At 27.8% G+C, this 13,252-nt stretch overlaps 1 protein-coding gene across 5 annotated transcripts in view; it reads left to right on the top strand.

Annotated features, from left to right (window-relative positions):
* Window positions 1–11,750, top strand: part of LOC107447897 (uncharacterized) — a 48,716-nt gene extending 36,966 nt beyond the window's left edge. For 4 of the 5 annotated variants that reach the window (XM_043043919.3, XM_016062938.4, XM_016062937.4 and 1 more), the window contains one exon: window positions 4,432–11,750. In XM_043043919.3, the coding sequence (XP_042899853.1) occupies window positions 4,432–4,498 (67 nt within the window). In that variant the 3' untranslated portion in view covers window positions 4,499–11,750. Of the gene's footprint in view, window positions 1–783; window positions 899–4,431 lie in introns of those variants that run through there. The other variant, XM_043043920.3, reaches the window with a different exon arrangement.
* Window positions 11,751–13,252: the final 1,502 nt, after the last annotated feature.

Raw genomic sequence — 13,252 nt, 5'->3', positions numbered from 1 at the left:
ATTATAAAGTGCATTTAAAATAAGTTTTATTAAGTTAATTAGTTAAATTAGTGAATTAAGTTAGTTAAGTTTAATAAGTTAATTAAGTTTTATCTTCTGCCAAGGCATTTTAAATTGTAACTAATTGTTTTTCTAGCAATTGAATGGATTTTTGATAAATTTCCAAATTATGGCTCTCTTTTGTGAGTGGTGATTATATTTCACTCACTCTTGATTTATGTTATAAAGGTGAGGCCAAGAAAGAGCTTGGGCTCTTTCTTTAGTTTTCTTGATATTCTGTTAGAAGAAAAAAAAATTTAAAATTCATTTTTATGATTTCATACTTGGAAATGAATATAAAGATCATGTTTACAGAGACCTCATGTTAAAAAATCTTCCATAATGATACAGTCGGATCCCGTTTTAGCGAATTCCATGGGACCGAAGCTATTTCTACGCAATAATGAAAATTCGTTATACCGATATTACGAATTTTCAACATATACAAATATTATTTCGTTACATTGGGATTATACTATTCGTATGAAAAATCAATTTACAGTTTTGATATTATATTTTTAATCTAGATTTGGGAAAATATCAATGTAATATTAAAAGAGCGCACAAAACTAATGTAAACAATGAATTTATTAACACTTACTAATTAGGCAGATACATAATCAGTAATTTTTTTCTGAACAAATGATTTAGAACCAGTAGAAATTAAAAAATTTTCCAAATTATGCACATGTTCAAACAAAGTATCTGAAAAGTTTTTTTATGCCGATAAATATCTCTTTACAGCTTCCAAATTGGCCAAGGCTTGTGAAGCTGTAGGTACATTGTTTTCTTCAGGACATTCTTCATCATCGCTGCTGTCCGAAAGTGATTTTTTTTTTTTTTTAATCATACATACAATATCATTGTCTGTCAATGCTTCGCATGTTCTAGCATCATCATCTGCAGTCAGAAAATCGTCAGGACTGACTTCGTTTGGCACTGATGTTTCTTTTGTCACATGTTCCCATAAAGTCTGCAAATCAATGATAACATTAACATCATTAATTTCATCGACTGTTTCATTGTCAATTGCCGAGATTAAATTTGCTTTCTTCCATCCACTACAGATGACTTTTTGGCTAATGTCTTTCCATGCTCCAGCAATCATATCCATTGCTTGCTTTACATCTGGTTTCGTAATTGCTTCTTTGTTTCCGATTTGCACAAGCATACGCCTCAGAAGTTGTGTTCGATACTTTCCCTTTACCACTTTAATTATACACTGGTCAAGAGGTTGTGAAATTGACGTACAATTAGGAGGAAAGTATTCGATGTGAATACATTCCAATTTTGGTGGCTCATTGTGGGGTGAACAATTATCAATAAGAAGCAGAATTTTTCTTTTCTTACGTTTCATATCTTCATCAAACTTAACCAACCACTCATTAAATATTCCAGTCGTCATCCACGCTTTGCGGCTAGATCTATAATCACAAGGCAGTGAATTTACATTTTTTAGGCACCTAGGTTTGGCAGATTTGCCGATAACCATAACTTTTCTCTTTTCAGTGCCTGACATATTGCATCAAAACAAAGCAGTTAAACGCAGTTTTGAATTTTTGCCTCCAATGCATTTATCCTTTGTAAACGCCAAAGTTTTGTTTGGTAACAACTGGAAAAAAATTCCCGCTTCGTCTGCGTTGAAAACATCAGAAGGATCATAAGACCTAATTGCATCCGATATTTTTTCTGATTTCCAGTCATTCACAGCTTTTAAATCAACAGAGTTAGCTTCACCACAAATTTGTGCATACGTTCCTTGAATCGATTCAATCAACCAACACTTGCTTGAAATTTTCGTTTCCAAAAGTTCTTGAAAATTCTAAAGCCTTTTCAAGAATGAGGGGCCCGGAAATTGGAATGTTTCGGGAGCGAATATCCTGGAACCATGTAAAAACAGCTGCATCTACATCTTGAAAATTTGAAAGTTGTATCTTTTTTCTATGTGATCCGATCAATGCTAATTGCACTTGCTGTTCCAACTTCGTTCGATTTTTTAAAAAAGTAGATAGAGTAGATGGGGATAGTCCATACTTTGTCGCAACATCAGCTTTTTTTATCCCATGATCAACTTCTGAAATAATTTCCAGTTTTTCCTTAATGGAAAATTGTTTACGCTTTTGACCACTCATTATGCTTAAGAAGGAAAACAAAATGCTTGCAAACGTTGAAAGCAGACAAACTGATTTAACTAACCTTCTCCTATTGAAGTTGCACACCACTCTGGTAATTTTCTGAAACTTGTCTACACCCCTTTTACACCTTGAGTTCTTCGAACAGCTCTCCCCCCCCCCCCCCCATTTAGGCTGTTGTAGTTCAAGGAAGGAATTGTTCTGCTAAGGGTGGTCACTTCTAATCTATCATTCTTGACAAGCCCTTTCTATTGAATAGAATTCCCTCTTTTAAAAGCATGTGTATTTTGACTTCTTAAAACATGAATGAATCATTGCAAGGGTCAACTCAGGGTGGTCTCTTTCCAGTGATTCTTTTTTTGACAGGTTTTTCACATTTGAAACTTATTAGTATTTTAAGGGTGATAAAACATTTCATTTCTGAGAACATTTTTGAAGAAATGTGTCTTGTTCATCAAAGAAAATAAGACCTGGTGTTCATTTTCGCCTTCGCTAAATCGGATAATTGATTTCGTAATATCGGTATTTTTTATAAATTGTTCACATGGAAATACATTTGGGGATTCGGAAAATATTCGTTACTTTGAAATTTTCGCTATTTCGAATTTCGCAAAAACGGGATTCGACTGTAGTAATAAAATATAATTAAGTTTCCCCAATCCAAAAACTGGGTTTTATTTTTATTTTGAAAGGAAAGTTTCATTGACTTTAAAAATGGAAAAATATACTTATAAAAATGTCATCAATGAAGATGATTAAATAACATTTCGAACTCAAGCAAATAGTGTGATATATGTGAATATTTGAAATAACAATTATAATTGTAAAATTCAATATAGATACCATACAAATGATGTGATGAAAGGAACAGAAATTTTTGTCATATGGGTAGCATTCTTTCTTTTTCATCCCTGGATAATGAAACTCAAATCAATAATGCTCTGTAATGAATAATTTGATTCCTTGATAATGAATTAAAAACAGGCTTACTTTTACGTTTTCTTCATTACGAGTTTCTTTAGTGTAAAGTTAGTTTAAACTAATTTGAATTACAAGAAAACTACTATTATTTTTATTAAAATGCAGATCAGTGATATAATTTAACTATGGTTATCGTTTAAGTTCTTAAAAAACTAGTTAAAGTTGGTAGTTTTTGTGATGGGTGTTTAATTATCGAGCATTATCATTTACTTAACCTGCTAGGTGTGGAAAAAACATACTTATTAAGAATGTTGAATAGAATTGAATCCTTTTTGTTATGTTTTCCACTCTTGCTATAATATTGCAATCTTCATTTTTATGGTATGAGGTAGATCATGGCAATCATAGTTGGTGTTTGCAATCATTCATGTTGGTTAGTGATTGTTATTTATGATGCTTTGTTTTTCAACTTTTTTCAGCTCAAAATGTAATACCCGACAAAAGTGGCCAATCCACGCAGCCTTTACAGATATATATATATATATTTTTTCAAATTAAATATCTTCCTGTAGAAGAAATTGCCTTAAAATTTTGAATAAATGCATCAGAGTTGCCCCTAATTTTTGTTAAATTAAAATTTTTTATATTTTTGGGTTATAAAATGCCAGTTGCGTTTAAACTTATGTTTAATCCTCAAAATTCAAGACAAATATCTTTACGGGAACAGTGATACCTGATCTAGAAATTGAATCGGAATGCAAATTTGGTACAAATGCAACTGTTTACTCATTTGGCAAACAATTAAGAACTATCATGTTTAGATGGCTGAAACTAGAGATCCTCATCAACCCTTACTGAATAAACTAACCACATGTAGGACCGTTTTACTGTTCTAGATAGCAATTTTCTTGCAAAATTGTCTCAAATTGTGATTTTGATAGATCATACCAAGAAAGTAAAGCCAGTCTAACTTCACTGTCTCTTCTATTTTGGCCATGCTACTTTCTTCTAGCCTTTGTACCATGCCACAAACCATGTTACTTCACCTTGATTGTTTCAGTTCAAAAGTTTAAGAATTTCTTTTGCTGCTTAATTTTGTAAGGTATATCTTAAATGGCTTTAGAAAAACTTTGATTTAGTATTATTCCTTAATAGTAAGGGATTTATGGACCCACTTATTGATAATAAGCCCCATATTTTTCCTTGGGGAATTGAAGTTGATAATTTTTTGAAATATTCCTCTATTACTAATTGTACTAACTTACTAATTGTACTAACTTGCTAATTGTACTAACTTACTAATTGTATTTAATTTTTTTAACGTCTTTTTTCTCTTTAGGAAATCGATTGAACCACCTGAAACAAAGAAAGTTAGTGAGAAAGTGAAAACTATTTTTAAAAAATGATTCTACATTGAATCAGAAACTTAGAGTTTCCCGTGTCAGACAAATGTTTGATGCAAGAGAGCTTTTTCCCTTGTGATATTGTTCGTTCTAAAATTTTATGGCACAATTTTCAGTTATATTATTTTAGAGAAAACATACACAGTTTTTTGCCACCTGTTTATTTCTACATTCATTTTGTAGTCAGTGTCATTTTTCACTTTTTGGATTTATATATGAAATTGATATAGTACTTTTTATTATTTGTTTTTTGTTTTTAAATTATTTTGGTGTGTTTTTGTTTTGTGTGTGTGTATATATATATATATATACATATATACATATATATATATATATATATTAATAAATTTATATTTGTTGTTGGTTATGATATGTGCAAATATAAATTAATTTGTATTTCTTACTTTTTAAAATATTATTTAGTGTAATTGTAACTTTACCCCCTACAGGGTAATTAAAATGCAATACTAATTTATACTTAACTTTGTGTACTCAATATGCACTTAATTTTGAATTTTTCTTTAAAATTGTTATTTTATAAAGTTGTGTTAAATAATGAAATAGTTATTTAAAACAAAAGCTTTGCCTGAAATGGCTACATAGTTTAATGCTGTTAAAGTGTCTAAATGTTCAAAAGAGATCTTCTTGCTTGTGTACGCAAAAGAATTAAGAAAGACAGTAAGAAAATTGGTTTCATGGGACTGATAATACTATTTCTATTTTAGAATTAAAATAGCAAAATTTATTATTGAATGTTTATTTATTAGGAATAAGTAAATTCTAAATAAATAACACTGAATCATAACTTTTTATTTGTTGATAACATTATTCATAAAGTTTATTTTTATTGTGAAGTGATGAGTTTGATGTTAACAGAGTGAATCAGAACACAATTAAGTCTAGGTTTAAACTTACAGAAAAATTATACACAAACATCGTCCTTCTCCGAAAAATAAGAGATAAAATTCAAGCACACCTCTTTTCACTAGGAACAAAAAATTTTATGAATTAATTTATATTTCTATTGATTGTACTTGCTTTATAATTTTATTTTCCATTCACACCTTTACAGTATTATTCATTTCAATTCAACTGTTTGTATATATATATAGTATGACCCAAATAAATTGCAACCCAGAAACATGAACAACTGAGAAAGGGGATGTTTTTTAAGCATAAATTACAAGATATGTTGAAAAAGACTTCTGTTAGTATTTTTACAAGCATTTGCACAATGAACAAAATATCGAAAACTTCAACCAACATTTAAGTAGAAACGTTTTTTATCTCTTGCTCAATTTTTGTCTTTAGTTCCATGATAGTTGTCAAGCAATATGTGTTCACAAATTTTTTTAAGTATCTTCATAGAAAATAGTCAGGGGTGACAAGTCTGAACTTGGAGGACGTCACTGTCCTTAAAAAATCAGGCAGTCCACAAAAAACTATTCAAGGGAAGACATTGCTGCTGCTGGTGAATGAGCAGTGGCTCTATTCTGTTGTAACCAACACCATCTTTCTGCAGGTTCTAACTGACTAACCCTTCTCAACCAATTTCTGCTAGCTGTAGCGCTATTTCCTTGCTTTTTATAAGTTACATTTTATTTGGGACACACTGTATATATATGTTTAAATTGAAGCTTCCATGCATTGTACTTAATGTTCCAAGTTACTCCTACTTATATGGTGAATGAAACAGAGGGAGATAATCCCCAAATTTCTAACAAATGCTTTCACAGAAAATAAACCTTTTTCCTTGCATGTTTTATATTAGAAGTTCAAAACTACTCTGATTCACCCTGTCTTTAGGCATGTGAATTTTTATTTCTCTTACATTTAGTTGTTTTGAATTAAGCATAGTTTTTATTTATTATTATTCTTTTTTGTGTATCTTCCAATGCCAACATTTTCTACGACATTTATTGTACAGTATTATTGTTTTAAGTAGCAGTGACTTTTTTATGTTATAAATAACTGTTTACATCTTATTGCTCATGGGTCATTTATTTCTCCATCTGAAACTACTGCTGCTTGACTTCTTTTTGCTTAATCTTAAAAAAAATATTATTACTTTAAAGTTTGTTTATGGTCACATAGAAAATATTGCTAGATTTACAATTTTGTAACTTATTGTTTATTGAAAAGTAGGATCCCTTGTTTTTTTCCTTTCTTATGGAAATAAGAAATGCATCCTTATCCTAATTTTGCCCCTCTCATTTTAGTGGGTTCAATATTCTCTGTGTAAGTTGATTGTGGCAATAGATGAAACTCTAATTTAAGCAATTTTATGTTTATAAATTCTATATTCTTCTCTTTACAAGCAATCTGTCAGAGTTTTCAGATAATTATGAGTTATATAACAACCTTGAGGAGTCCCGGTGATAATTTCATTTGCCCTTTTTGAATGAGATTCAATTTATAGCACCATTTTATCAATACAATAATCCAGAAAGGAATAACTCTGCAATAGATATAAACAACTCTGGGAAATTTTAACAATGGTGTAAACTACATTTTAGTGCAAAAATTAATCAGAAAGAATAACCCAATAGCCCTCGTTTTTTACCACAAAGGTCGCCTGCATCTAACTCTTTAGGGTTAACCATACAGAACTGATTTCAGATCACTACCTTCAATTCAACTCTGCAACAAATCCACTATTTTTTTCTCTCAAAGCATCAAAAATTGCACTTCAATCTGCAATCCTATTTGAATTTAAAAAAAAAAAAAAAAAAAAGTTTTTCATATTGTTTGATAGAGAAACAGTATATAAGGTGTCTTATTTTACCTTTTCCAAAACCACCTGAGTGTTAGATATTTCAATGACAAATTCTTTTTTGGAGACTCCCTTGTCTTGTATTCAGTGTGCCACTACCTGATATTTTACGCAATGTAAAAATTATATTCTCACTTGATTCAGATTTTACTCATGTTTTACAAACATTATTGAACCTATAACTTTATTATATATTTGTTGTACAGGCCAATTATTTTTTTTTCTATAAAATTAAAATTGTTTTTATCAAATGAGAAATTTTTTTGTGCAAGTTTGCAGAGTGTATTGAATATGTAGTGTTACTTATATATTTGCCAGTTACGAAGTCTGTATTGCATTAGTTGACATTAAAATGTTGTATGATTTTTGAACAGCATGTACAACACAAATTTTCTGCTTAAGCAATTGCACTAGAATTCGGTTTTACGCATTATCTTCTTTTTTTTTTAAAAAAAAAAAACTTATTTTTGCTGAAAATAAGAAATTAACAAAATACAATTTTAATTTCCTAAGCATACAAAATATTTTCAATATAACTTTAACTGTAAGAAATGTCATTCAGAAAATTTTCTGTGAGCTTGATTATTATTTCTAAGTACTAGAATGGTATTGCTTATTAACTTTAGTTATTAAAAAAAAAACTTAAATAAATGTTACTGTGTATCAAATTATTTAGCCCGTTGACTGTGTATGAATAATATGTATTCTCTAATATTTCCTATATTTTTTTTTTGTATATTTTTATGTTGTATTTTTATTTATTTATAAGTAAAAAAGTGATAATAAATCAAAGCAAGTGTTAAAAGTATTCAAGTTTTCTGAGGCTTTGACACAGGTCAAAGATTAACGGTTTATTAGGCAAATGTTTAGTTATCTAGATTTTCAAAGCTAGCAAATTTTTCCAACATTGTTTTTATTTTCTGAAGAACATAAGAAATTGCATCTCAACCTGCAGTTTTCTCTGCATAAAAAAAAATTGCTTGTTATTTGATCAGGAAATAGAATTAAAGGAACCTTTTGCAAAATAGCCAGAGTGTTAAATAAATATATTACAGATTCCTTTCTGGAGAATTCCTTGTGGATGAAGTTATTTTATGTTTGTTAACATTTGTTTTCTTAAATTCAGATGATATAGTTTCAATTTTATTTAATCCTTAAAAATATGAATTTAAATGGGAGAATTGGAACATTTCTTTGGAACATAATCATATTTAGATTTGGTCCACAGCTTGAATAATGTGTTTGAAAATTTATTTTTTCCTTACTATTTTTGGTTAGTTTTTGTTTAATATAACATTTCTATTTTAATCCTCCAAGTGATGAGCTCTTGAGAAAAATTATACCATGATTTCTCTGCCATGTACTACTTTTCCATTAACTATATGAAAAAAAAATTGCTTGATAATAAGGAAAAGCTACAAACTTGAAGCTTTAGCAAAGCTGAGATTAACAATCAAGTGGCCAGAAGTGTTACTGTACTTTTTATTCATAACAGATTTAAATCTAAGTATGGTAAAAACTTGGAAATTATTATGATTACCTTTTGAACCTAGATTTATATGCATTTAATGTGTTTATCCTGAGAGAGAGAGACAGTGAAAAAATAATAAAATTGAAACTTTTATTTGAAAACCTAAAATTGCATGATTCATTTTGCAGAATTTTATTTATAATTTAAATTAAATTTATGTATTTGGAAAGTAAATTAAAAGTTACAACTACAATATACAAAAAATCTTGCTCTGCTGTCTGTGATATTGTTTTAAATGTATATAAGCTCAAGTTTAGATGCATTAGTAAACTGTTATTGAAGTTTGAGCTGTTTAAGTGCCTTTATGAACTTTAAAAAGATTTAACTGTTTTTTTTTCCAAAGATATATATATATAGAGAGAAATTTCTTTAAAAGGGTTGTGCAATTCGATTTTGTTTCTTATCTTGTAAGGAATTTCGTTACTTAAGCTTTTTTATGACAATTGAAACACCTCATACTTAGTTGAATTTTATTATACTGTTTTATCTTCATTGAGTGTAACTATAGTATGAAAGTAAAAAAAAAAAATTCGAAATAGTGAACATTCAGTTTCAAAATCAAAATTAAAAAGTAGATTTAAAAAAATAAATGCTTTCTTTTTATATATCTATACATATCATAGATGCATATTTTAAGTCTGGAATTTTAAAGTTAACAGGTTAATGCCCAATTCAATTTCTATGAAAAGAAACATTTATTTACCTAATTACATCTGAAACAAGGATTTTTTGTTTTGGAACATTACCCTTTGCTTACTGCCAGTACAGCATATATACCAGTCACAAAAACTCCTTCCATTGTGGCACTGGATCAGCAATTGTACTATTGATTCTCTTCTCCCTTATGCTCATTGACTGCCATCAAACCTGTTATTTCCTTAAGAACCCCCTGTAATTAGGTCCTATTATGGAAGAAAAGACTTAGCACCTGCTTATATTCTATTCAAATTGACTGAAAGTTTTAAGTTTTATATTATTAGTTGCTGATTTTTGAGGGGTGTGAATTTCTTTTATATTCTTTTGGCATTTATATTTCCTTAGAGATCCCTTATGGGACTACATTTATGTGATCTTTTGATGCAAATTTGACTCTATTTTGTTGCTTTTCTGCTTATATTATTGTTAGCTATGTTCAGAATTTGCTTTAGTTTTTTTCCAAATTTTTTTAATGTTTTTGTTAATTTTTTGTTTTTTTAATTGCTTAAATTAGCGTAAGAATTGTGTATTTAGCTAAACTAAATTTTAAAGGTTAGGTAAATACTCTTTTCATATTTAAACTCTGTATAGTAATAGTTGAAAAGCAGTTTAAATATCTTAGTTAAGGATTAAATTTTTTTTTTAGTTTCACATGCCATAACTTACCTGTTTTTTGCCTGGTAATAGAAAAAAAATCATATAAAAGCATTGGATAAAATTTCTCTTGATAAACAAGTAGTGTTAAATACTTGTTTAATATGAAGTAAAATTGATATTTTATAACTATGCAGTAGTAGTTGTAAGTTTTTTTCTGACCTATCAGAAACAATAAAATGCTGGTTTTTCTTTAATTAGTAAAATTTCAAATAACTTATAAAATGCATGCTCTTTTTACAATTAAAGGAAATATTACTGCTTTTATTGAAATTAATTTTAAAAAGTTATATTTTATATGTGATACATAAAGTATGCCAAAATATCTTCTCACCAAATCATCCTTTCATCAAAAATGCACCCTACAACTTTGCTACTGTTCTCTCCAAGGAATATGACTAACAAAATTACAACAAAGCACTTCCTTTTCATAACTGTTAAAAGTGGTTACCTTCCTCTGTCTAAGTGGGGGATGAATTTCTACTAGAAAGTGCCATAGTGAGAGGGGTCTTAATTTTTCACCTGACTAGCCCTAGCTTAAAGGATTATATTCATTTGTACTCATTGTCAATGATTGTATTTTTTCTTTATGTCAATTCATTAAATTCCATATTTTTTCTAGAGATACAATGTTAAGATCCAGCTAATTTTAAATATATGTGTGAAGTATCATGTTGGATTGTTGTTTTTGTTATTTTTAACAATGGTGAACACAAGGATCAATGGAACATGTAATAAAAAATTTCTTGGCTATACATGTAAATCCTTATTTTTGTTCTGAGCAAAGTTTTTAGCTAAAAATGTTCTGCTATATTTTAAAAGTTATATGTGTTATCTTGACAATTTTAAGAAAAATATTTTAAAAGTTGATGTTCAAAATCAAAATTGTTGTTCAAAAGAAATTCTTATTCTATATTGCTTAAAAAATTCATTATAAATGTACAATATTTTATGTAAGTAATCCAGAAATTCATCTTTTTTTTTCTTTTAATATTTTATCAGACTCAACTTTTGGTAGCAACAACTTTGAAGTTATTTAAAAGAAGTTTACAAAATATTTTTTATATTTAATTTTCAGTGATCAATATTATAATGCTTTTTGTGAAGGATTATTTTATATTATGAAATTAATATAAAAGTGCCCAGTCTTGAGTTAAACATTTCATTTTTTTGGACATTGATGTATTTGTTGTTTTTGTTTCAATTTTTATTATTTATTTTTTGTTTTTATTTTTACTAGTGTATAGTGTCTAAATGTTTTTATTTAAAAGATTTTATATGCTGTGTGGAATAAGATTTGTGGCAATTTTAGTTGCAATACCTTTATTTGGCTATTGAAATAATTCTCATTCCTGGCTGTGACTTGTTGACGAAAAAAGGCATCTGAATGATGCAAAGTAGAGAGAAACCTTTCAATAGCAGCATGTATCTCATTCATTCTTATACATTTTTCACTCACAAAACATATTTAAAGTTATCTTAAACAGATATAAGACTATTTTATGTATGAAAAGTTGTATATGTGTAAAAGTGGTTTTAACACTTTTTTATCACATTATATATGTATATCTGTTTGTTTTTCATTAAAGTTCATAATATTATCAGTGTAATATTATTAAAAGCGTTAATGTCTATATTTACTTTTTCAATACCTTATAAACATCGTGAGCTACTAATTTTTATATTCATTTTACATTCTATGTGAAATAACTGAATTCATAGATGAGAGAAGAAAATACTTCAAAGGCTTGGAGTAATATACTGATAAGCCAAATTTCTTTTCAATATTGACTTAATTACATTAAACTGTTTCATAGTATTATTTTTAAAAGGATACTTAACAAGTTTCAAGAATTCATTCTAGACAACAGCACAATAAACGAAAACATCTTTTTGCCCACATTGAAATTGTTAGTCAATATAGAAATTGTTAGCCTGCATAGAATTGTTGTTTTTCACCAAAAAATGTTCTCTTGAAGAATTTTAAAATGTGGCTTATCATCTTGTTTCTCCAAGTCTTCCATTTAAACAAATTTATTTCTTACTTTATCGTGACTGTTCAAATTTAAATTACAAAGTTATATTATTACAGATAAATCACTTTAAAAAAATTCTTATATAGGAAAGTAGTAACTGCTACTTTTTTTTAGTTATATTTGGCTTATAATTTTTTTTCTTAGACATTATTTACTGTGCACTAATATAAAATTAATATGTATAATAATCTGTGAGTTACTTTTTTGTAATATGTTTACATAATTGTAATTGGCTTTTTCTAAATCTCACTTTCAAATAAAAAAATATTTGTGAAGCAAAATTTTTTTCATAAAATTATAAATTCTTATTTAAATGTAACTATAATTTAACAAGGACCATAAATTCTTTTTAAACAAAGATTTTATTTCAAAAAGTAGTATAAAAAATTTTATATTTACAAACTCAAACTAACAAGATATAGTTCTTAAATTTTATATCATAAAGAGAACAAAACTTATCATGAGGATGCATCTCTCATTTGCTGCAACAATAAAGCTTATTAAAAGTAATTTATTATTATTGCACTAGAAATCATAACACTTTTATAATAAAATTATTTATAAAATATTATTCAGTTATTTATAATCAATAAAATATTTATTATTTATTATAATAAAATATTGTTCAGTTATTTACAATTACAACTCTACTGTTCTAGAACTGTAAAACATACTGATAATTATTTTTATACATCAACAAAATTTTGAAAAGAATTGTTGTAGTGTCCAAATCCTCTATATAGCTTAAAAACTTATCGAAATGCTTTTTGAAAATGTTCAATATTTTCATATTTATGTCTTTTAATTTTTACCTATTGCAGCAAATGAGTGATCAATATTTTGGATTATTAAGGTATTACATTCCAGCAAGTTAATATTCCAGTAACTAGTAACCTGCCAAGATATATGAAAGCAATTCAAAAATTTTGGCAAAAACAGTTTGGTTTTTTAAATTCTAGGCTTTGAAATCTGAGAAATATAGAATGCTCTAACTTAAAACTTCTCCTAAATTATATTTAGACTATAGCTTTTTTTCCTCTTATATTCATTTAGAAATTGCTAACTGT

The sequence above is a fragment of the Parasteatoda tepidariorum genome, chromosome 11 (genome assembly GCF_982258835.1).
Source record: "Parasteatoda tepidariorum strain Cologne lab strain chromosome 11, Ptep-v5.0, whole genome shotgun sequence".
Taxonomy (NCBI): domain Eukaryota; kingdom Metazoa; phylum Arthropoda; class Arachnida; order Araneae; family Theridiidae; genus Parasteatoda; species Parasteatoda tepidariorum.
This window is presented reverse-complemented; position numbering and strand designations above follow the sequence as displayed.